Source organism: Aotus nancymaae, unplaced genomic scaffold (assembly GCF_030222135.1).
Source record: "Aotus nancymaae isolate 86718 unplaced genomic scaffold, 86718_ANA_hifiasm-v0.15.2.pri h1tg000025l, whole genome shotgun sequence".
Classification (NCBI taxonomy): Eukaryota; Metazoa; Chordata; class Mammalia; order Primates; family Aotidae; genus Aotus; species Aotus nancymaae.
This window is the reverse complement of record NW_026988438.1, coordinates 31,363,525-31,389,653: the sequence shown is the minus strand read 5'-3', so window position 1 is coordinate 31,389,653 and position 26,129 is coordinate 31,363,525. Positions and strand designations below refer to the sequence as shown.

General features: G+C 44.2%; 1 protein-coding gene across 1 annotated transcript; it reads right to left on the bottom strand.

The window, feature by feature from the left end:
• Positions 1-20,959: 20,959 nt before the first annotated feature.
• Positions 20,960-26,046, bottom strand: TRIL (TLR4 interactor with leucine rich repeats). Its single transcript, XM_012447772.2, has one exon. The coding sequence runs from the start codon at positions 25,666-25,668 to the stop codon at positions 23,233-23,235; it is 2,436 nt and encodes an 811-aa protein (XP_012303195.2). The 5' UTR covers positions 25,669-26,046; the 3' UTR covers positions 20,960-23,232.
• Positions 26,047-26,129: the final 83 nt, after the last annotated feature.

Here is a 26,129-nt window from a genome sequence, read left to right as displayed (position 1 = left end):
ATGGACTCTGGGCACTTTTCACACTTAACTCATTTAATCCTTAGAATGACATATGCAGAAATTATATTATTATCCTTTTTTTTTTTTTTGAGACAGAGTTTCACTCTTGTTGCCCAGGCTGGGGTGTAATGGCGCAATCTCAGCTCACTGCAACCTCCGCCTCCCGGGTTCAAGCAATCTTCTGCTTCAGCCTCCCAAGGAGCTGGGATTACAGGCATTTTGCTACCACACCTGGCTAATTTTTTGTATTTAGTAGAGATGGGGTTTCACCATGTTGGTCACCAGACTGGGCTCAAACTCCTGACCTCAGGTGATTCACCTGCTTTGGCCTCCCAAAGTGCTGGGATTATAGGTGAGCCACCGCACTGGCCTAACCCCTTTCACAGATAAGAAAACTAAGACTTAGTTGGAGAGGGTCAGTCACTTCCTAGAAGTCACTCGGTTCCTAAGGGATGGGGCTAGAACTCAAAGTCAAGTGCCAGTGGCCTTGGATCTGGGGCCCATCGGAATCTGTGCCCCTCAAAACAAGGCGTGGCTTGTTATCGACTCTGGGTCTGGTTTCTCTGGACTGTGACACAGCCCTGTGTTTTGAAACTCCATTTTTTCACATGGGGTTAATCCAAAGAGCCTGCTGGGAGAGGATAGGCCGCTGCAAGCCCTGCCAGCATGTTACATGTTGCTTAGCAACCGGTGAAAACAAGCAGTGCTCTAGCAGGAAGGGAAAATGAGCCTCAGGCTGGGTGGGAGGAGTGAAGGAGGGGGAGGAATTCAGCCTTGCCAAATCCGGTTGGGTTTGTGCAGTGATGGACATGCGCTAGTCTGAATGCTTTCCCCTTAGTGTCAACCTGGTCCCTATGCTGATGAGATGCCAGCATCCACAAGGAGGATAAAAAATGAAAAGACCTCATCACCTAAGTTCAACCTCGACCTTGCCATTTAGGCTGCCTGTGGAGGTGTGTGCAGGCACCAGCCCTCAAAGGGCCTGTAGATGAGCCGTAAAAACAGCTCAGTTCTCCAAAGCTGCTATTGACTGAGACCCCGAGAGAAGACAATTTTGAACAAATAAGAAAGCCTCAATAAAGCTCCAACTATCCAGCAAAGAAAGTAGGGGAGCATTTCAAACTTCCAGCTAAAAGGTTTGAGGTTACAATAACCTGCAGTTTGCCCAGGATATCTTTCTTTTGCTTGAGTAATTTCAAAACATCTCAAAACAATCTATGCAGTAAGAGCCACTTCATGAAAAGCAATTAATTACATGACATTTTGATTAATGTAAGGAATTTGAGGAATGTGAGTTTCAGGAAGGTTAGTGACAATGTCCTCTCAAAGGAGTTCTCTAACGGAAATAACAAGTACCGTGAATGGAAGACCAGCATATCTGGAAACTAGTGTGGTGTCCTTGCGACTAGCTGCCTGTACGTCTTTAGGCACGCCATTTACGTATTCTCTCATCACATATCTAAAGACCCAGGCTCGGGGGGAAAGACACAATGGCACTGTCTGGCCCTGGGTTTGGTTAATGTCTCTGGAGAAGGCTGAGGCCTGAACAAGCCAGTAGCATCCAGCGCGGTCCATGCACTGTGGGAAGACATTACAGAGTTGCTGAAGCTCCAGTGGAATCCAGAGGATGAAGACAAGCTTGGTATGTGTAGAAAGGGGAGACGGGTATTACAGGAGGAAGGAACTGTCTTCACTGACTTTTGGGGGAATGACGTGGAGCTTCATGGATCACAAGGGACTGGGGCACAGTGAGTTTGTAGGGACACGGCAGAGGATACACCTGGAGAAGTAAGCCAAGCTCAGATTCATTCCACAGTGCAGTCAACACATGGAGTCCCTACCATGTGCCAGGCAATGTGAGAGCAACTAGGATAGAAAGAATCCCTGCCTTTGCAGAAACTCCATTGGCACCGAGTGGAATAAGGTCCTGAAGTTGAAGGAAAAGACAACAGGTAAGACAAGTGAAGCACAACATATATTATATGACAAGGACTAAGGCCAAATACACCTATGGGGAGAGAGATAAGGAGGCTGCATTTTAGTTTGAACATTTGAAACATGTTCTATAGGGGACAAGAGAACAAGCCTTGTTGGTGGCTGAGGGGAGAACATTCCAGAAAGAGCATATAGGACCTAAGTACTATCTTAGCTCATTTGTGCTACTATAACCAAATTCCTGAGACTGGGTAATTTATAAATAATAGAAACTTGTTTCTCACAGTTCTGGAGGCTGAGAAGTCCAAAGTCAAAGAACCATCAGGTTGGTGTCTGGTGAGGGCTGCTCTCTGCATCCAAGATGGTGCCTCAAATGCTGTGTCCTCACACGATGGAAGGGCAGAAAGGTCCTGAGAGCTCCCTTCAACCTCTTATAAAAGAGGCCGCTAATCCCATTCATGAGAGCACTGCACTTCCTAAAGATGCCACCTCTTCATACCATCGTGTTGGCAGTTAAGTTTCAACATATGAATTTGGTAGACACATCCAGACCATAGCTAGTATGAGGGGGCAAGCTTTGTCTTCACAGCTATGGAGATAATGGAGTTTAATCTCAGAATCCAAACAAGCACATTTCAGTTTTTGAAAGGACCACTTTTACACCTCTAGATAGCAGACAGGTAGAGGGAGGCATTGGGAAACAACTGGAAAATTTCAGAAAAGACACAAGAGGGGTTTAAGTGAGAAGGAGTCAGTGCCAGGGTGAGGTTTGAGAACAGAGATGGTGGAACTAGTGGCTTGTAGGAGCTACTGCTGTGTAAGGCTGGCTGTGGAGGGCAGAGGGGAGAAGATAGAGGTGACAGAGACTGTTGGGACAGAAAGGGGTTACGAGGTGATGTTTGAGATGACCACCTACTTACTATGCCCAGTCCTTGGTGATGTGTCCTGATGACACAGCACTCAGCAGGACAAGAAGGGCAGCCTGCACCCTGCCTCCTGCAGTCACCTGTGCACATGAAGGGCTCTTCCTCATGCTTGGGGCCAGCATGTCTCTCCATGTGTCCCAGCAGCATGGCCCCACTCCACTAGGAAGGATGCATCTCATGCCACCAGCTGGCAAACCTTTTTATTATAAAAGTCACACTCTCCCCTAAAAGCACAAGCCAATGAACATTTCCGAGTGGAGGAGAATGCCCCGGTGTCTGTTAATTAGCCGAGGAGCCATGCTTGTTTCCTAGCACAGGGTGACTGTACAGTCAGTTGTATCCAATTTGCTGCATCAAGCTAATTTGTTTTCAGATATAAATTAAAGCTGCTGTCCCAAAGCCACTGTTCTGCTTTCCTATAGAAACACTTCATTCTGTGTTTAATTAATTTTAAAGAAGAATAAAATATGTGTCAACAACTGCACAAATCTTAAAGTGCACAGTTTGATAAATTTTCACAAAGTGAACACACCTGTGGCACCAGCCTGCAGCTCAAGAAATGGAACATTCTGGCACCCCAAAATTTCTTGCCTATCTCAGTCACCACCCCTCCCAAAGGTATTCTGACTTCAAATGCTATAGTTTAGTTTTGCCTGTCTTAACGTTTTGTAAGTGGAAGCCTATAGTGTGTGCCATTTCTTGCATTGCATCATATCCACAACATCATGTTTGCAAGATTCATCCTCATTATTATAAGTAGCAATAGTTTATTCCTTCTCATTTCTACACAACATTCCAATGTGTTATATGTAAATATTCAGTGCCACAAAGAAAAGTCAGCACTGGGACAAAGGATCTCTCAGCAAGGTAATCTTTACTTCCTACAGAAAGGGTACCCTCACTAGCAACCTTGTCACGAGAGTACAACAAACAAAGGAAAAGCAGATATATTCATCCCTTACGCATTTGGGGATGTCCTTACTTCTGTGTCTGATCTCCATTGGTTGGAGCCAGACCTCATAATCTAAACTAAAACCCAATTGGCTAATAACTTAAAACTTTTCCAAACAGGTAAAAAGCAATGGAGAACAAAAAGGAAGTCCAAATAAGGAAGGAGCATAGGTTGTGAGCTGGGATATGCCTGTGAGCACATCCAACAGCACAGATATCTTGGTTAAAGTACAAGGACACAGAATATACTACACACCTGTAAGCATGGCATGTCTAACAGCTACATAGGGTAGGCTTTAACAAAGAATTATTAGCAAAAAGCAAGAAGGATTTATTCTTTAACAAGAAATGAAACTTTGAAGAGGAACTTTTCTACTTCCCACACACTGCATGAATATACATTTTATTTATCTATTCTGCTATGGATGGGCTGTGTCTAGGTTTTACCTGCATTGAAGACTTCTGCTGTAAACATTATCATATATTCCATTAGCCACGTATACACATAGGAGTGCAATTACTGTGCTGCTAGCTATACTCATGATTAGCTTTAGTTCAGAACATTTGTACTATCAAAACTCTCTCTGTTAAACACATTGTAGTACCCTGGGCTGGATCCTGGGATACTAAATGGGCATTAGGGTAAATATAGGTGGAAGCTGAATAAGGTGTGGAGTGAAGTTAATAGGAATTTGTCGATGTTAGTGTCTTAGTTGTGACAAATGTACTATGGTTTTGTAAGAGGTTAACATTAGGGAGAATTAGGTAAGAGGAAGTATACAGAAATGGGATTATTTGTGCTACTTATGTGTGAATCTAAAGTTATTCCAAAATAAAAAGTCCATGAAAAAGAAAAAAAGACTTTCTTAGCACACACCTCACTAAGAATTACTGGGTTAAAAAAAAAAAAGCATTTAAGGCATTACGACAGCATTTATCTAACTTGCCTGATAAGATTCACCTCAAGCAAGTTCCGATACCTGTTTCTTTTCTTTTCTTTTCTTTTTGAGAGGGAGTCTCACTCTGTGGCCCAGGATGGAGTGCAGTGGTGCAATCTTGGCTCACTGCAATCTCCACCTCTCAAAATCAAGCAGTTCTCCCTCCTGCCTTGGCCTCCTGAATAGCTGGGACTACAGGTGTGTGCCACAATGCCCAGCTAATTTTTTGTATTTTTAGTAGAGATGTGATTTCACTGTGTTAGCCAGGATGGTCTCAATCTCCTGACTTCGTGATCTGTCCACCTCGGCCTCCCAAACTGCTTGGATTACAGACATGAGCCACCGCGACCGGCCTCCTGTACTCATTTCTAAAAGATTCTGATGTCTTAGACCTGCAACACGACCCAGGATCAGAGTTTTAACAAGTGCTCACCTCGCTCTGAGTGTCTTACCAGACAAGCTTGGGAAATACCAAACGACAGTGCAGTGGAATTAGCATCATTTTAGGCGTCAGCTAAACTCAGGTCCACATTCCATGTTAATTACTTACCAAGTTGGTGATTATTTCAGCATGTTACCTCACTCGCCAGAATTAGTAGTAATAACGTCTTCCTGTCAGACCACTGTGGCATCTAAATAAGGTGCTGCGAGACACCTAGTACAGGGCTGGGCATCTGGGCGTGCGTAAGAGTTCACCTGAGCACCTTACATTCTGCTGTTTCCCCTGTAAGAAGAACAGAAGAAGTTAATAAACTGTGACCATGGTTCTTAGACAAGAGACACTAAGTCTCAAGCCCTTTTTCCAGAAGATAGCTGACATCAAGGGAGTGGGAGCTACAATCTCCTCTGCAAGTCCCCCTTTATTTGGAGGTTGTATCTGCGTGTTCATTTTCTGATAGTGGAGAGACATTTGCCTTTCATGGCCAAATGAGGACAGAGTCAGACTGGACATTCCCACAGGCTTCTGCCCTGCGAGAGTCACTGATTGCCTGTGTAGAGGGCCAGAGCATGGCTGTGGCATGAAAGCAACACCCTTCTGTGTCCCCCGTTCCCAGCCAGCACCCCAGCACAGGCTGTAGAACAGCTGGGACGTTGGATGAAATCCCTGCTCTGGCGAAGCACAGGAAGCAGCGAGGGCACAATAGGAACACCATGCAGCATTGTGTTTCATGGGGAATAAAGGCACAGTAAGCTCCTCTCGCTGCTTTTCGTCTCTTGATGTCCTGAAGCTTCCATCTCATTGTAATGGAAAGAATCACTCCTAATCTTGGCAAGTCCTGAAATAAGTTGCCATGAATTGTCAGTTCCCTTGCCCGAATAAAATAATCCATAATTTTCGATCATTTGTGAACGTCTTAGAAAAATGTTTAAGGTCCTAGGAAGATGGGCATGGAAGAGGCATTGGATAAAAGGCAAATTAGTGAAGAGGTAATGAAGGTTTGAGGGCTGAGATGCAGCGCTGGGGACAAGGGCTTACAGAAAGGGTGTACGCCAGCACAGGGGCAAGGACAGAGAGTGAAATGGGGGATTTTCCTCCACCAAAGGACAGTAACCCTCTCCAGCAAAGCCACCTCCACTGCCAGGCCTACTCTCACCACCCTTCCTGCCCCTGTCCTCAAAAGTCCAAGAAAGTGTTAGATGGTATTATAACATCTCAAGCTTCCTTTGGCAGTTAAAAAAAAGAAAACAAACAAATAGTAAAACTTCCTATTGATGCCAACCAAAGCAGAAAGGGAGGATTTACCGGGACAATGTAAGGGCAGGCAGTGGAGTGCAGCCGGACCTCACAAGCATTCTAGAAGCAGGGTGTGACAGTCACCAGAACCAAAGCAGGGATTTGCCCACATCTGGACCACCTCTGGTCTCTGTTTCTCTGGACACTTTTGCCTCATTACAAAACCACCCTCTCCCTTTCCTGTGTACATGGCTCTGTGCATATGGCTAAAAATAATGGTTCCAAACTCTAGAGCCCTGCCATCTCCAAACTCTAGCAAACCAATCAACTTCTGGGAGAAAAATTCTATGGCGCCCAGCTTGGGTCAGGATTTGGCCAGTTCTGTGGGGCCATGTAAACTAAGCATGTTCCAGACTTACAGTCCTTCATGTGCTGGTGGGGAGAGGGTAGCAATTCTCCAAGAAACAGGCTTGGTCTTAGTGGATACCCCAAAAGACATTTATTACGGGTAGAAAATGATCTGCTATTGATTGAGAAAATATTTTTATGTCCTCTGTCATCTTCTCCATACCTCCCCTGGTCATCAGTCCTGTGTTATCTTCTTGAATGTTGGGATCCGGGTGAGAAAGGAAATGCAGTGAAGGAAGACATTCATGACAAACCATTTTAACTTTAAAATGTTCTGGGAATAGACCATAGAGTCTACAGATATAACCAGACTGCCTGAATGTTCTTTCTCCTTTCAAGCACTTAAAATGTATGTCGGATAAGAAATGTCAGCTAATTCCGCAAGGTCTACTATGGCATAGTGGAGACCCGTGCACAATTCACAGGCAGAAGGCACAAACAGGAGAAGCCATAAACTCTCACATAAAGTAACAAAGACAGGATGGAAAGGCCAGGAGTGAAAAAGGATAGCAGGAAAGCAGGCTCAAGTTCATAGGACAATGTGTGACTTGACATTCCTGATGGATGTCAGCGGTTCAGTGCTAGGCAGACCTTCCGAGATTACAACTTCCATTCAAAGCTCAGCCCTGGCTGGCAACCTGAAACCCAAGGCCGTGAGCCGCGAGCATGTATAAGCCCAGCATGGATTAGTGTGATGGGAGGCCCTTCCAGGCGGCTGCTTCCCCTCTGTGTACCATTACTCAGAAGGCAGGGGTGCCCTGGGAGCTACAACAATACTAAGTAATTAAGATAAAATGTTCTTGGCTGTGTCTCAGTCATATTCTTTTATGACAAGAACAAAGGGTTAGCTGATGAACTGATTTTTGGTGGGGAAAACTGCAGCATCTATTATTAAATGAATGCTTTGGATTTTTGTTTGTTTTTCAATATCCCCATTATAATTTCAGTTCAGATACTCCAAAGCTCATGTTTCCTAATTTATTATTGCTTGCTATGGTCCTCAGGGATACAGTAATTGAATTTTACTGGCATGATTACCATATCCATCAACAAGCGAGTCTTCCTGAAATAAATCAGTCAAAGCCTGTTGGTTGGCCCACTTTGCTTCACAGGAGAGGTGCCCAGAGCAGAATCCGGTCTCAGCAGAGAAAGGTGTAGTGTTTCTCTGGCCAGTGAAACAGGCTACTGCCTGTCAGCCAAGTGCAGATGAGGCTGTGTGTGGCCAGCTCTGAACATCTGTGGAAGCGGTAGAAGCACGGGGACATTAGAAGAAGAGAAAAATATCTCTCCAAAGGGATTGCCCCCCAAATGACCAGATTCTAATTCTATTGCAGTCAAAAATAGGCGAGCTTCTGGGAGACGGGGATCTGCATACTTGGTTGAGATCCAGGAAATTCCATGATGAGATGTTAAAAATTCCATCTTAAAAAAAAAAAAAAAGCAGATGGACAGCCTACATCCTCTGCTTCTTACATCCGAAACAGGAAAATAAAAGTCATGATTTTAGATGCATTTTAGGGCTGCACAGGCGCATAGAGATCATCTGAATCCAGACTCCTCATTTCACTTGAGAGGCTCAATAGGGTCAAATGAATTCTTATCTCAACGTGATAGTTAAGATTTTTTGAAAAAGCCGTCTGCATCCTTCAAAAATTGACACCCAAATACAAAGTGCATAGGACTGGGCTGTCGCTGGCCTCCTCCGAGTGCCCGGGGCAAGCCACTGAACTCTGAGCCTTGTTGCTTCATCTGGAAATGGAAATAGGCACATTATTGGCTTGTGTGAGAACTGAAATTAGACATACAAGTGTCTAACAAAGTTCCGGGCATTCAATCTTGGCTGAATTTCATTCTACTTTGATATTTGTTAAGGAAATAGGAAATTTATTTTTAAAACACGGTACTACTAGGAAGTCAAGTGGCTGAGAAGACCAGACGCTTACAAAGGAGCTGCTCCTTCCCAGGCAGTACCCCTCCGCAAGGCAGCCCTCGCAGGTGAGCACCTGCAGATTTCTAAAGGCATAAGGCCAAGGACTTTGAATAATTTTGCCTGGGCAGATAAAATTCACATGCCGCTGAGAGTCTGCAAAAGGCTCTGGAGCCTTAGTGCTCTTTGACTCATACATCATATTTCATTTCAAGTCAGATACCGTCAGGGTCCTCTGACAGTAGCTGACTGCTCTGATGAATGAGTAGGAGGCTCGTGCTCCATCCCCCAGGCCTCACGTTTCCACATCCAGATCCTTTGTCAGGCAAGATCGACTGTTCCATCATTTCTTCTGCTGTTTTCCTGCCTCTTTCTTGTTTAATTCATAATTAGGAAAAAGCTCCCAAGTGAATCACCATCAATGGATTGGATTCTGCTATGGGTTATATAGTGTCTCCCCTTCAATTCATATGTTGAAGTCTTAGCTCCCAGTAGCTCAGACTGTGGTCTTATTTGGAAATAGGGTTGTTGTGAGTATCATTAGTTAAGATGAGGTCATATTGGAATAAGGTGGGCCCCTAATCTAATATGACTGTTGTCCTTATAAAGAGGGGAATTTATACACAGATAGTCCCAATAGGAGAACACCAAGTGAAGATGAAGGCGGAGATCAAGGTGATGTACCCACAAGCCAAGGGACACCCAAGAATGCCAGCAAAACACAGAAAGCCAGGCCAGGGGCATGGGACAGTGGAACTGATTTCAAACTCCAGGCCAGAAAGCAGTCAGCACCATCCTGGGGTGGGGGCAGGATACAGCACCAGCATTATCCAGGGTCACATCCCTCACTGTGGCCTCCCCAAATCAGATGGCAATCCGGCAATCCTAGCCTGAGAGATGATAACAGAGATTGTCTATTTTTTGCAGCCTTACTCGGCTCCCTTATAAGGAAAAACTATGCCCCTTCAAGTCTTGCAGACTGAGGAGCTATTGTGAATCTGATCTTTTAGATGAGAGCCTAATGCCATTTTCCCATTTCAGTAAAAATAGAAAAAAGTTAAAAGAGGAAGGAAGATGTAAGAACCAAATACTCTGTCTTTGTCTCTCTCTCTCTAATGCTCTCTCTTTGTCACACACACAAACACCACACAGCTATACACATAAATTCTTTTCCACTGGACTGTGCCTCCTTTTCTGGCTATGTATGCACAAGAATAGAGATATTGGTGTCTGTCCCCTGGAGTAATGATGATAAATATGTCAAGGTCAGCAGCTTCATCAGCCATTGAGACAGCTCACTCTGGCAACTGCAGATAATCATTCACCTGGTGGGACCAGTTGCCTATACCTTAATTCATGCCTCACGGTGTTGCTGAAATGTCCCTTATCTCACAAAAACACTTGTCTTATGTCTTTCTGGTGCAGAAAGAAATTCACAAATTATTGCTATGCCTTGGATTTTTTTGTCTCAGTCCTGATTTTATGGGGGAAGAAGTTACCCACGAATGGAATGAGTGAAAAATGAAGTCATCAGTGTGCATGCAACCATATCAAGTTCCATGTCCTATAAAGCAAAAACTCAGACTCAGTAGATCCAAAAGATCTTTGATGAAAAATTTCTCCTACCATCACTCCCTTCTTAATAGGACTAATGCTTTAACAGGATTTAAAAAATTCTACTAGCATTACCATGAACCTACTATGTGAAATACACTATGCTAGGTGTATCCCGGACTTATTACACATAATATGAAATCTAGAAATAGTGCACTAAGGGGAGAAATCAGTATCAAATTATCCAAATGCTCATTTTTGAAAACTATATTTCCACATTAAAGATAGAAAAGGTAGTGTGCTTCCAGTCAAATGTACTCTTACAGTAGCTGTCAACTTTTAACCACGACTATATAAATGCATATTTGGGTGAAATTACAGCTATGAAATGACTTGCCCCAACACACGAATGAATATTACTTTTATGAACAGTGTCTGGCATGTGTGTCTCAGTGGGAAAGGACTCAACAGCTGCCTTGCAGCACTCATCAATAAGCAGGTATCCAGGAATTCTATTCTAAGCCAGCCAGGCCCTGTGGAGACACAAAGAGAAATACAAGATAGAATTCTTGTCCTTAGGGAGCTCACAAAGCAGTGGAAAGAACTAACCCTACATGTCAAGACAGAGTGAAGTATTTATGGCTGCAAGATGAACTGCGCGTCCTTCATTAAATATTTAAGTGTAAATAATGTAACACTGGATAGCGCCCCATACGTGTGTTACACAAATTTAAAAAAATAGGCGGGAAAAAAGACCAAATTGGTTAGAACTGAAGCTTCACATGGGAGGGAAAAAATCTTCACGATGCACCCTAAGAACAATCCCTCGATGTTACACAGTCATCATGTGTACACGTGAGGTGACAAAAGTTATTAGGATTGACAGCAAGGACTCTGGAGCCAGCCAGTGTCACTTCCAATCCAGCTCTAACAGCTCCCTACTCAGGGACCTCCGTCAAGACACATAACTTCTCTGTGCCTCAGTCTCCTCCTCTCTCTTCTGAGAAAGTAACAGTACCTACCTTACAGAGTAGATTTTATGAGGTCTGAATGAATTAGTGTAGCAATAGCTCTTAAAATCATGCCTGGCACAAAATACATGCTTATAAAGGTCTGCCAAATTAAATAAATAAAATACCTTATGCCTCAAAGTAGTTTATGCTTAATAAGTCTTACATAAGTTAAATAATATGTGTGTATGTATGCATGTATATATGTATTTGTGCATATATATACATATATATGTATATATGTGTACATATGTATATATGTGTATATTATGTATATATATGTGTATATATGTATACGTGTGTGTGTGTGTTTATATGGAGAGAGAGAGAGAGACAGGGTTTGGCTCTGTTACCCAGGCTGGGAATGCAGTGGCGTGATCACAGCTCTCTGCACTGCAGCCTCTGACCTCCCAGGCACAAGCAATCCTCCCACCTCAGCCTCCTGAGTAGCTGGGACTACAGGCATGTGCCACTGCTTGGCTAGTCATCTTTTCTAACTTTTTGGAGAGACGGGATCTTCCTATATTGAACTCCTGGCCTCAAGGGATACTCCCACCTCAGCCTCCCAAAGTGCTAGGTTTGCAGACATAAGCCACCATGCCTGCCCTTAATACATGTATAAAACCAAGATAAAAATCTCAAATGCAACTTCTCCCTTCTATAAGATGTACCATATTGTAAGTCAATAATACCTTTAATGTAGGCAATATTAAAATTAAGCATTTTAATTTTCTTTTTAATGATGAGCTATTTATTTGTTTATCTATAATTTTGAGACCTGGTGATGAGTGTATAGTATTAAGTTTGCCACAAACCTTGCCAGGAGAGGACCAGCTATGAATTATTCCACAAAATAAGAGTTCTAGTGTATCTAATCCATTGTGCTCCTCTTCTCCAACCAATTTTGGTTTCAGACTGAGCATTTGTTTAAAATTTAATGTGCACAACAGACAGTTATTGCTTTATTGCAAGACAGGATTTCTTTCTAATCTTCTTTGTATCATTCCAATTTTAGTATATGTGCTGCCAGAAAGAGCACGGGGTTCCTTTCCAAGCAAATGCAATATTCAGAAAGATGTCTAAGCGGGAATTCATGGTACCACGATTGATAATGTTCTAAAGTTGACACCAAAAGCCTCAACCACAGGGCTCTAAAGCGGACACAATTATTTACTCTCCTTCACTGAAACTTTCTTAGATGTTACCTAAATGTAATCGGCTTTATAGAACTGTTCATTATAAAAGGAATCTCATATCAATTTTATTTGGAAAGGGTTTCCCTCCATGCTTTACATAATGTTGAGGAAAGAGAAGAGCTAAGTATGAAGAAAGCCTATTTCTGGGTGCTAATTTGTATATATTAGCTTCAACTATGACACAAATTAAAGAACACCTGTCTGTGTGTACAAAGTCTCAAAAAGCCTGTCAAATCAAAAATTTTTCTTTTTTACTATACATAATAAATGCTGCTATAAAAGGCATAATTTTTAAAGGTTATGAACATGCTACTTGACAAACAAATCTGTATGTAACAAAACAAAACTGATAACTCTTTAGCAAAGCTGAGAAGAGAAACGACACAAATTTCCAGTATCAGGAATGAAAGTGGGGAACATTACCATAATTCTACTAATATTAAAAAGAAGAAGAAGAAAATATTCCAACAAACTTTATGCCAATAAATTTGATAGCTTAGATGAGATCAACAGATTCTTTGAAAGCCACATATTACTAAAGTTCATCCAAGAATATTAGATAATCTGAAGAGTCCTAAATCCATTAAATACATTTAATTCATAGGGAAAAAAAACCTTTCTACAAAGAAAACTTCAAGCAAAGAAGCCTTCATTGGCAAGTCTATCAACATTTAGAAAAGAAAAAATACCAGTTCTATAGAAGCTCTTCCAGAAAATAGAAGTGGGAGAAACAGTTCTCAATTTACTTTATGAGGCCAGCATTATTCTGAAACCAAAACCAGAAATAGGCGTTAGAAAAAATTAGAAAACTGGAGACAATAAATCCTTAATAAAATGTGAAGAATCTGAAACCAGTAATATATAAAAATTATAATATATGATAACTAAGTGGGATTTGTCCCACTTAGTTGAAAAGGTTGGTTCAAACTCAAAACTCAATGTAATTTTCACCGTATCAGCAGATTAAAGAGGAAAAATCATACCGTCATTTCAATAGTGCAGAAAAAGCAACTAGCAACATTCAACATTCTTTCTCAGCAAATTATAACTTCCTTGATCTGATGAAAGGCATCTATGAAAATATTGAGCTGACATCATACTTAATGTGAAAGATTGAACGCTTTATTCATAAAATTAGCAGTGAGGCAAGGAAACCTTCTCTTACCGCTGCTATTAAACAGCATGTTGCTGTTTTTAACCAGTGCAATAAGGCAAGAAAAATTTATAGTGGGCATACCAAGGAGAAGGAAGAAATAAAATTATCTTTATCACAGATAATGTGATTATATGCATCAAATATTCAAAAGAATGTACCAAGAGACTGCAAGAACTAATATACCAAGAAACTACAAGTTCAATGGCCAATGTATAAAATCAAACATTTCTATAGACTAGAAAATGCACAATTGGAAACTGAAATCTTCTAAAAGTGCCATGTGCACTTTCGATATTATATAACATCAAAAATCATGAAATACTTACAGAACTAACAATATTGATTTAAGATTTGTTGGCTGAACACTATAAGACATTTATCAGATAAATTACAAACAACTAAATAAATTCAAACACATACTGCATTCACACATCAAGAGTCAGTTAAGATGTCAGTTCTTTCCCAATTTATTTATAGATTTAATGCAATCTATTATGGTCTAAATGTTTGTGTTTCCTCCCTCCCCAAAGTTATACCTTGAAATCCTAACCCCTAAGGTGATGGTATTAAGAGGTAGGGCCTTTGGGAGGTGATTAGGTCATGAGGGTAGAGCACTCATAAATGGGATCAGTACCCTTAAAAAAAGAGGCCCTAGAGAGCTTTTCTGGCTTGTCCACCATGTGAGGTTAGAACAAGACAACAGCTGTCTGCTAGGAAGCAGGCCCTCACCAGACACTGAATCTGCCCAAGGCTTGGTCTTGAACTTTCCAGCCTCTAGAACTGTAAGAAATAAAATTCTGCTGTTTGCAAGCCACTCAGCTGAGGGTAGTTTGTTACAGCAGCCTGAATGGACTAAGATACGATCAAAATCACAATCCCACCAGATATTTTTCTTCAGGCAATAATAAGCTGATTATAAAAGTGATATGGAAAATCAAAAAGCTAATTGGCCAAAGTCAACTTTGATAAAGAAGAATACATTTGCAGAACTTATGCTACCTGATTTCAAGACTGCCTATGTAATCAAGACAATTTGGTACTGGACCAAGAATAGACGGATGAATCAGTGGATCAGAATAGAGCTTCAAGAAATAGACACACATATACAGCCAACTGATTGTTTTCAACAAAGTTACCGAGGTCATTCAACGCAGGAAGAATAGGTTGTTATCTTTTCTTTTTTTCTTTTTTTAGACGAAGTCTCACTCTGTTGCCCAGGAGGGAGTGCAGTGGCACAATCTTGGCTCACTGCCACCTCCACCTCCCAGGTTCAAGTGATTCTCCTGCCTTAGCCTCCTGAGTAGCTGGGATTATAGGAGTTTGCCACCATACCTGGCTAATTTTTTTATTTTTAATAGAGTCAGAGTTTCATCATGTTGGTCAGGCTGGTCTCAAACTCCTGACCTCATGATCTACCTGCCTCAGCCTCCCAAAGTGTTGGAATTACAGGCATGAACCACCACACCCAGCCAGTTGTTATCTTTTATATATAACAAAATGTACTGGACAACAATATATATCCATATGGAAAAAATTAAAACCAAAAACACTAATCTTCCTTGCTTGCTTGATCTATATCTCATACCATAAGGTATGGATCTATTTTAAAAGCCAATTTGAACCAGTGAATGAATAAACAATGTGGGATATGTTCATGCAATGGAATACTACTCAAAAAGCTGACACAAAATGTTACATACTGAAGGCAAAACCATAGGGAGAGAAATCAGATCTGGGATCACCAGGGATTGGATTTATGGGGAAGGGAATTGACTAAAAGGAGCACAAAGGAACTGTCTGTGGTAATGGAGATGTTCTATATGTTGATTATGGTGATGGCTAAATGATTGTGTGCATTTTTGAAAAGTGATAGAACTGTACACTCAAAAGGGGTAAATTTAATGTATATAAACTATACCTCAATATACCTTACTTTAGGAAAGGAGAAAATCAAAGCAAAGAAAATGGAGAAAGAGACTGATATGCTAGCTAATGTGATGCATGATCCTAGATCGCAGCAGGAGGTGTTAGCTAAAAAGTGTTAGGACAGCTGATAGATTTGACTATGGATTGTGGATTAGATAATGGCATTTTATCAGTGTTAATTTTCTGATCTTGATCATTGTACTATGGTTATTTATACAACTCAAATATTTAGTCGTAAAAAAAACCCTCTAATGTCTATAGTTTATTCTTAAGTAGTTGACAGAGAGAGTGAGAAAGCAAACAGGGCAAATATTAACAATTGAGAAAGCAGGCCAAAGGGTATACAGAAGTTTTCTGAAATACTCTTGCAGTTTTTTTGTTAAGTTTAAAATTATGTGTTTTTTAGAACCAAATGAGAAAGTATAATAATTAGTGATACCAATAAAGAGGAGGAAGGAGAACAACCTAAGTCAAATTATGTGCAAAGCAAAACCAACAAACAAAACGCTGTGCGTGTTTTCACAAGTTAAAACAGAAATAGAAAAAAAAATTCACCAAATTGTGTGTGTGAAGGCAGCGCATGTACACCAATAAGAGCTTTCAAGAAGCAAACTATGTTCTTCTCAGAACCATCACCCTTTTCCTGGCAAATAAAAGAATGCCATAGAGTAAAAGCATGTCAAAGAGCCTTCCCAAATAAAAGGGGTAAGAGGCTAACACCAGAGGCAGATGGTGGTCAGGGGACATACTTAGCCCTTCTCATCTGCGGCGCCGTTTCTGAGAAATGAGGAGTAGTAAGTGGGCAGCAGGAAGAAAGGACGGGAAAGTAGTTGCATTTTTAATGTCTGGTAAGCACCGCCCAAAGAAGAAATCATAACTGTGCACACGCCTGTAATCCCAGCTACTCGGGAGGCTGAGGCAGGAGAATCACTTGAACCCAATAGGCGGAAGTTGCAGTGAGTCGAGATCACGCCATTGCATTCCAGCCTGGGCTACAGAGGGAGACTCCATCTCAAAAAAAAATTAAGTAATTAATTAAAAAAATTTAAAACTGTGCACACGTAGCAAGGGAGCAAAACTCATAGGAGCATCAGTAGAAAATATCAAACAAACCCAAAGTAGGTGTGGTTACCAATTTGAAAACGAGATTACTCACAGGGGTTAAAATAAAAAAAGATAATTTATGGCATCTAGAAAAGGGGGCTGGGTACAGTGGCTCACGCCTGTAATCCCAACACTTTGGGAGGCCAAGGCAGGCAGATCACCTGAGGTCAGGAATTCCAGACCAGCCTGACCAACATGGTGAAACTCCCATCTCTACTAAAAATACAAAAATTAGCCGGGCATGGTGGCGCACTCCTGTAATCCCAGCTACTTAGAAGGCTGAGGCAGGAGAATCGCTTGAACCTGGGAGGCAGAGGTTGTGATGAGCCGAGATTGTGCCACTGCACTCCAGCCTGAAGGACAGAGCAAGATTCCATCTCAAAAAGAAAAAAAAAAAAAAAAGAAAATGAAAAGGGGTAAGGGGCACAGGAGAAGAAGCTGGGAGGAATAAAAAGTACAGCTGACCTTCCTGAATCTCGGATTCTGTATTTGTGATTTCATTTTCTCACCAAACTTTGTCTGCAGCCCTAGAATCAACACTCCACAGCACTGTCACGGTCACTGGCTGACATGCTTAGGGCAGTGAAAAATCTGAGCTGCCGTTCAGGTTCCAGCTGAAGTTGAACAAGATGATGTTCTGCTTTCTTGTTCCAGCTCTCATGCTGTTAACAAGAGTTCTTTCCCTATTTAATGCCACATTTCCCCCATTTTTGTGCTTTTTGCTGTTTAAAAGGGTCCCCAGGTATAGTGCCGAAGTGCCCTTAGCGTTCCTAAGCACAGGAAGCTGTGTCTTATGGAGAAAATATGCATGTTAGACAAGCTCCATTCAGGCATGAGTCACAGTGCTGCTGGCTGTGAGTTCAGTGTTAATGAATCAACTACACACACACACACAAACACACACACACACATATTTTGAGACAGGGTCTCACTCTTATCACCCAGGCTGGAGTGCAGTGACACTATCATACACACTGTGACCTCGACCTCCCAGGCTCAAACGATCCTCTCACCTCAGCTTCCTGGGTATCTGGGACTACAAGCACATACCACCATGCACGGCTAATTTTTTATTTTTTTATAGAGATAGGGTCTCACCATATTTCCAGGCTGGTCTTGAACTCCTGGGCTCAAGCAATCCTCTTGCCTCAGCCTCCCACAGTGTTGGGATTATAGGTGTGAACTACCACATCTAGCCAACAATATATATCACATAAGGTGTCTTTAAATAGAAATACACATAAATTAATGTTATGTATTGATTGATGAAAATGTGACCAGAGGCTTGCAGCACTGTATTTCCACTAGGAGCCATGGTTCAGTATTCACGAATCCAATGTTTATGGTGACTTTATACAACATAACTAACTATGAATAACAAGAATCAACTGCATTTCAACATGGACTAGAAGGAAACACATCCAAATCACAATGGTAGTTGGCTCTGAGGACAGGGTGTAGAGAAGAAAACCAGAGGTATTTGTCAATAGAGACATTTAAGGCCAAAAACAAACATTACAAAATGTTAACTATTACTGCATGGTGCTAATATGGGTATTTGTTTAAATTTGCAATTATTTTAATTTCCAAAAGTAACAATCCTTAGAAGGACATGAGAGTTAGGAGATAATGGAGTAACAGGATGGTGGTCACCATTAAAAGTGTGTTTCCACATACTTCAGCACCCATATACTAAGAGCTGAGTGTGAAATCAGCTGTGGGCTAAGCATTACTTAACCAAAAACTGTAATTTGGCAAAGTGAAGCCTGCTACACGGCCACAGCTGGTCTTAATATGCAACAGGGCTGTCCTGTCGGCATTAACTATGGCATGGAGCTAGCATTATAAAGCTTTCATTAGTTTGAAAGAAATTTTGTGGATTTATATAGTTGGAAGATGCTGTTGCTTGAAATACTGGGGCATGACAATTTATTTCCCTCTAGCATCTGATACCATTTCACAGCCAAATTATAAAGCCACTCACAGTTCTGTGTCAATTAGAAGTCTCACCACCTGTAACTTAAAAATCTTTCCAACAGTTATAATAGAATATTTTGCTACTCTGCCCAAGATAAAGCAAGTAGGTCCCAGGAAACTATATTTTCTTTCCTAATTATTTCAGTAATTAAAATAGTTAAGCATAATCTCCAAATACCTCAGTCTCCCTATGCAAAATGAAAAGAATACTATATATATATATACTATATATATATAGTATATATATATTTTCATATATATATACTATATATATGAAAAGAATCCTATTTCATGACTGAAAAGGATAAAGTGACTTGAAATCCCTGGGGGAAAAAAGGTATTTGTGCATGCAAAGTATTATTTTAAGTAAACGAAGTAAAGGGACACTTGAAGATACTATCTATAAGTTAATGAGAAGGCAAATAGCCAAGGCAATCCTAAGCAAAAAGAACGAAGCTGGAGGCATCACATTACCTGACTTCGCACTATACTACAAGGCTACAGTAACCAGAACAGCATGGTACTGGTACAAAAACGGGCATATAGACTAATGGAACAGAATAGAGCCAAGAAATAAGGCTGCACAGCTACAACTATCTCTTTGACAAAGCTGACAGGAACAAGCAAGGGGAAAAAGACTCCCTATTCAATATATGCTGCTGGGATAACTGGCTAGCTATAGGCAGAAGACTGAAAATGGATCCCTTCCTTACACTATACATAAAAATCTACTCAAGATGGATTAAAGACCATAATGTAAGACCCAAAACTATAAAACCCTGGAAGATAACCTAAGCAATACCATTCCAGACACAGGAATGGGCAAACATTTCATGACAAAGACACCAAAAGCAATAGCAACAAAAGCAAAAATTGTCAAGTGGGATGTAATTAAACTTAAGAGCTGCTGTACAGCAAAATAAACTATCAATAGAGTAAACAGACAACCTACAGAATGGGAGAATGTTTTTGTAAACTATGCATCTGACAAATGTCTAATATCCAACATCTATAAGGAACTCAAATTTACAAGAGAAAAACAACCAACACCATTAAAAGTGGGCAAAGGACATGCCCACTTCTCAAGAGAATTATAGAAATGTTTCAATTAACTAGAAAAAGGAGGAGAAGGGTTGCCATAATTTCATTATCTGAATTCTCTGATTTGTTATGGCTTAAGCAGAAATGTCTTGTCCCTGAAACTTCTTAAATACATCATACAGTTGGTTGCCCTGTGTAAAGAATACTACTACCACTGACACATCTCATATTTATTGAACATCTGTGGTATAACTGGTGCTGTTGAATGCTACTTACCCATTTAAGCCTCACAATAGCACTATGCAATCAGGAATCTCAGGCTGCCCATTTTAACTGAGGAAGCTGAGGTGGAGAGCAGGTAAAAAAAGTGAATGTAACCCTCTAATGACTAAGTGACTTAATCACTTCCTTACCATTTGTCAAACTTTCCTGAATCTATACTCTCTGAGGATGGTGACGATATTGATGCTAGGCTATGGTCTGGAATTGGGAATAAACTTGTGGCACTAGTATGCTTCATCATCATTTATTTTCCACTCTTAGGAGAACAGAAGGGAGTGGTTAAACATAAATGCCAGGCGATCCAGTATCTCTTTTAATGGTTTAATATATGTTGCTGTACCTTGAGTGAAAACCAGGAGTGTGACAATTTAGTGAAGGTGTTTTGATCACATGCTAATTATTCATTACTTGGTAGCACCGCAAAATCCCCTGCATTATGGAAGCAGTAATTCCATCGGTTGAGCTGAAGGTCCCACCACATTGCAGACTGCCCAGGGCTCTTTCACTGAATATCCCTAACTCATACCAAGTTTATTCTTTTTGCCTTAGAAATGTTATTGTTTTTAAAGCTGTGTAGTGGCAAAAATGACTTCTAGCTCAAGATAACTCCTTCTTATTTTTGACCATGATAGTGAAAGGGCTTGACTTTTCACCAGTTTTCCTCTAAACAGGCAATACCTGCTGAGGCCCGATTACCTGCACCTTGACGTCACTCATGTCCAACAGTACTTTCACGCTGTGGCTGACCATCTGTTTTTAGAGCCATTCCACTGTTTCTTTGTGCATAACATCACACATCCCTTTTAAAAAAGTAAAGTCCATACTCACCTATGAAAATGGAAATAAAACACATTAAAAGGGACAGAAAGACATCAAGTTTGTTTCATTTCCATAAATGAAAACTGCATTGTATCATTATGAAAGTGTATAAAATATTTGGAAACGCCAACAAATTATCTCTATTAGTAAGTGGGTTTATTGGCATAACTGAACATAAGAATGTATAACATTTATTCATTTCCCACCGAAAGACTTCCCAGTGAAACTAAACTAGAACGCAGATCCAGGCAGTAGGCGTTTTCAGTGATGTTCTATAGCTGAAAAGGTGGCTGGTGAGGAGAACCAGAGGCCTTGTCCATACTTGCAGTGGGACTCAATATTACCCTGCTGGGCAAAAGAAATAGCTAAGAGATGCAATCACGCTATGACTGAAAAAAAGCCAGGATCACAAAAGGTGCCAGATAGCTCACTGGTTGAAAATGAGAGCAAACAACACTACCACTCCCATGTACCAATATGCTCTGAGTCTAAAATAAGCCCTGGCAGCAACCTAAGAATGACAGCCTATTTCCTGTGGTTTATTAAATTTTGGCCCCACAGATAAGACTGCCAGAAAAGCAGCTGTAGTTTAAGTGGTCTGGACATTTACTCATCTGAGCATAAACAATGATCAGCTCATTCAGATGGCTGGTTCCCTACTCAGCTGTTGAGATGAGGGCAGGGATGGGTCAATCTAGGCCAAACATAAAAGGAGTGAACTGGGGTGAAAGACCCTGGGCAGTGATGGATTCCCTGAGTCACCAGGACCCTCAGAGGCTTAAGGCTCTAAATAGAAGGTTCCACTGTCAGCCTCAGCACCATTGCAGTGACCTCCATGGTACTCTACTGCCAATAAATCCATGACCACTGTGACATAACCACAGTGTACATTCTCTTAGTAACTGCATTTTCAGACCACACATAAAATTATTAATGTAAACCAAACCACTATACTTAGTGATAAACATGTACTTCATAAATAGCAGGGAATGAAAGTATCCCAAATAGTTGGAAACAACCAAACAAATAAAGGATCCTACCCCCAAGTTTAAAACAAAAACATTTAAAAGAAATGCTGCAACTATTAACTAAAAGATAAGATTTAATAACACAGTAAGACACTGGGTTGGGGAGGGATTAATTGCAAAATATATCATTATTTCACAGTGAGGTTTAAGTACTCATAACAATCTTCTGGTTTTAGTAGAAAAGATACCCACTGGTGTATTTTTTTCACATTTGTTTTCCATAATTTCTTCCCCTCTACTACATTATATAAAGAAAGACACTAATGTGGTCAAACATTAAACTATCAATTGACAATCACTTTTTGCTTCCCTATTAGGAAATTACCTTCATCACTTAACTGCAACTCAAGAGAATTAGGGTACAGTCAACCATGTCACTGACAAAAACTTGAGAAGTACCACATCACATTTATTCCAATCTAAACACACTGTCACAGATGTGGTAAGTGAACTAGAACGCTGGTGTTCCCCAGGGCGTCATCGGCTACATATACATTACATTCTTTTATCAAATCTGGCATTGAAATTTCCTTTTCCATCTATAGGTTTAAAAAAATAAAATTAAAAAGCCACAGGAGCAACCCTGACAGAGAAGTCTTGCATGCAGTCTTCTCCTGAGAAAGTACGTAATCTTAGTTATCCTCCAAGTCAGCAAACGCTCTTGTACTGTTAATGTTAAAAGTAACATCATAGAATGGCCCAGTCCAACTAAAACAGTCCTTGAGTCTATTGGTGAGTTCGTTAAATGTCAGAGCTTTTCACATTGTTTAAAAAAAAACTGCATCTCTTATTATTTAAACTTTACGGTATCCTGAATGCTCTATCAGCCAACATAAATGAGTTCCTTGGCGGGTGTGTTAAACTTTACCACCTGTTTACATCCCCCTTCTTGGCAGAGATCACCAAACCAGTGGAGTCCCAGGCCAAGCCTCCTTTGTGATGGTAATAAGTTCCTTTTTCCTTAAATAGAAACAAAACTCCTCTGTTTGACACTGAGCAAACAAAAAGCATGCACCCAAATCTTTCTGGCCATGTTGGGGGCACAAGCACCCCCTTTCTACCCCCAAAGAAGCCAGGCTATTGCATTGCGATGCTACAAAAGCCACTTGCATAGCTGTGTCAAAGCCTCCAAGTGAAGGCTGCCTTCCACCTCAGCATCCCACCATCCATTTGTCCCCTACTCTTGGCCTTGACCACCAAGTACCATCCATTTACTGCTTGAATATTGGGAATTGGGGGATGGCGCCCAAATTGGCCCTCTGTCCCCATTGGCCTCTCTGGCAAGTGCATAAAAGGGCACTTCCCCTGAGGTGGGCTGGTGGGCCCCGCAGAGAGGCAGCTCCTTGGTGCCAATGAGATGGTTTCTACAGGCCCTGGACCTAGTCGGCAAATCGCTGCAGGAGATGGTCCTCCCGTCTCAAGCTGCCGCCCGCGCCACCGCCCCCACTGTCCATGAAGCGGTCGCAGGGGAACTCGATGAGGTCCGCCTCGCTGAGCGCGCACACGGTGGTGCGCGGCCGGTGCGACTGGAATCCCGAGAAGTCTGCGGAGACGCCGGTGCCCATGGAGCGCAGGGGCCGTCGGGTGGAGTACATGTGGCGAACGTGGACCGGGGCCCCGCCCTTCCGCCGAGCCCGCAGCTTCCTCCGCAGCCAGCGAGACGCCCAGGCCGCCAAGGCCAGGAGCACCAGCAGCGCGTTGACCGTCAGCAGGGCCAAGGTCAGCAGCTGGTAGTCGACGCCGCCCCGGCTCCCGGCCTCCGGCAGGGTGACCAGCCCCGCGCAGTGGTCCCGGGGAGCCACCGGGCACACTCGACCCCCAAGCACGCCCTCCACGCACACCAGGTAGGGGGTGTCCCCGCGCAGCTCGCGCAGCGTGGCCGAGTCGCTGCGCTCGGGCAGGTAGACGAAGCGGTGGAACTTGGGCTGCTGGCCAAAGCGGTCGAACAGCAGGCGGAAGCGCGCGCCGCCCAGTGGCCGAGGACTGCGGTGCTCGCGCACGGCCCAGCGTACCGAGGCGCTGTCTGCGCCCACCGCCTCCACCGTCAGGTTGCACAGGATGAACTTGTTGAAGTCGCACGGGTCGGACACCAGCGGTGGCAGCCCGGCCCCGCTATCGGACTGGGCGGCACGCTCCTGCTGCTCCGTGGCCAGGCGCTGCTTCGTCGCGCGCTGCCAGGGGTCGCCGGTGGGCGACGGCGCAGAGCCGGGAGAGGCAGTTGGGGTGGGCTCCACATGGGCAGGATCTGCCCTGGTGGGACGGCCCCGCTGGGGCTTCTCGCGCAGGTCTAGGTGCTGTGGGGCCAGGCCCGCGGCGGCAGCGCCGGAGGGGCTGGGCCGTTGGAGGCCCGGGCCCCGCCGACTCAGCCTCACGGCGCTGCGGTTGCCCACGAGCTCCCTGGCAGCCCCATCCCAGGCCACCCCAGGTGGAAATCGCCCCCTCTGCAGGAGTTGCGGCTGCGGCGGCAGCTCCTCCGCGAGACCTGCAGGGGGCGTCATCTCCTCCCCCACGGCCGTGGGTAGGGGCCTTTGCCTGCCGTCGGCGGTCAGGGAAGCTGAGGGCGAGGGGTCCGCGCAGGACCCGTTCTGCAGCTGCTGGTCATCCAGGTAATCCAGGTATTTGCCTCGCAGGGCCGGGGGATGGCGACACTGCACGAAGACAGTGAGGAGCCGGCCCTGCGAGTGCCAGTCGCCCATCCAGCGCTTCAGGCCTCGCAGCCGGCAGTCGCAGGTCCAGCCGTTGCCGTCTAGGTCCAGCCGATAAAGGGCTGGGCTAGCGGCGAAGATGTCCCCGGATAGGGCGCTGAGCGCGTTGTTGCGCAGGCTGAGCTCGCGCAGCCGGCCCAGGTGACCGAAGGTGGCCGGGTGCAGGGCCGACAGCTCGTTGCCGCTTAGGTCTAGCGCCTCCAGGCTGTGCAGAGGCTCCAGCAGCGCGGTGGGCAGCTGGCTCAGCTGATTGCCCTCCAGGCGCAGCTCGCGCAGGGCTTCCAACCCCCAAAAGGCCTCCGGCGCGAGGTGCGTGAGCTGGTTGCCCCTGAGCGAGAGCAGGCCGAGGCGTGGCAGGTGCTGGAAGACGCGCGGCCCGAGGTGCTGCAGGCTGTTGGCCGAGAGGATGAGGGTGGAGAGGGAGCGCAGCGGTGCGAAGGTGGCCGCGTGGCGCAGGGAGGGCTGTAGCTCGTTGGCAGAGAGGTTGAGGAAGCGCAGCTTGCCTAGCTGCGCGAAGGCATTCTTGCCCAGAAAGCGGATCCGGTTGGACTCCAGATGTAGGTAGAGCAGGTTGCTCAGAGGGGCGAAGACTGCGTCCGGCAGCGCCCCGAGGGCGTTCCCATCCAGCCGCAGCTTGACCAGACTCTCCAGGCCCTCGAAGGAGCCGCGGCTTAGGCGGGCGATCTCGTTCCCGTTGGCGTAGAGGATGCGCAGCTTGCGCAGCGGGGCCAGCGTGCCTGGGGCGAGCGCCTGCAAGAGGTTGTTCCCCAGGTACAGCTCTTCCAGCCGCGAGAGCTTCTCGAAAGTCTTGGGGTGCAGAGAGCGGATCTGATTGTACTGCAGGTCCAGCCGTCTGAGCTGCCCCAGACGGTGGAAGTCGAAGGCCGTGATGTTGGTTATGAAGTTGCCGCCAAGGCTGTAGGTGAGCACGTCGTGGGGGCTCGGCAGCGAGCTGGTCTTGGGCACGACGCGGAGCCCCCTGTTGGTGCACAGGAGGTGCTGGGCGTGCTGGCAGTCGCAGCGCTCCGGGCACACGGGCTCGGCCCGCGGCGGGAGCGCGAGGCAGCCGCACACCACGAGCAGGAAGCGCACGGCGCGGGCAGCCTCCATCGCCGCGCGCCCTGCGTGCTGCGGCCGGATCGTCCTCTTGGCCCGCCGGCTCTGTGTCTCCTCTGCATTCCCCTTGGCCTGGCCAAAGTCACTAAATGGCCTCTTTGGGACTTCGCAGCGCCGTCCAGCCCCTCCTCCGTCCTTTGTCCGGCGGCTCTGCAGGCGGGCTTCGCCCGGCCAAGTCAGGCGGCGCGGGGCGCTCTGAGGGCCCCGGGTGCTACTTGTTGCATTTCTGTAGAAAACTGTTTCTCTTGGTGCGTGTCGGGGGGCGAGGGGAGGGAGCAAGAACCGGCGCTTTTTGTTTGCAGCAGAGTCCGGAGAGCTGGATTCCCTGGCGCGGATTCTGCCCGCCGAGTGGATTCCCCTGCTGCAGGCGGGAGCCCTTACAAGAGCTTCTCTGGGCGCGGCTTGGCAGCGGAGCCCGGGTGGCTCGGGCCCCCGCAGCCGGCACCTCCTCGCTC

What these genes read in the sequence shown, in the direction of transcription:
- TRIL (XM_012447772.2), bottom strand. Translation starts at nt 25,668, where the DNA reads ATGGAGGCTGCCCGCGCCGTGCGCTTCCTGCTCGTGGTGTGCGGCTGC.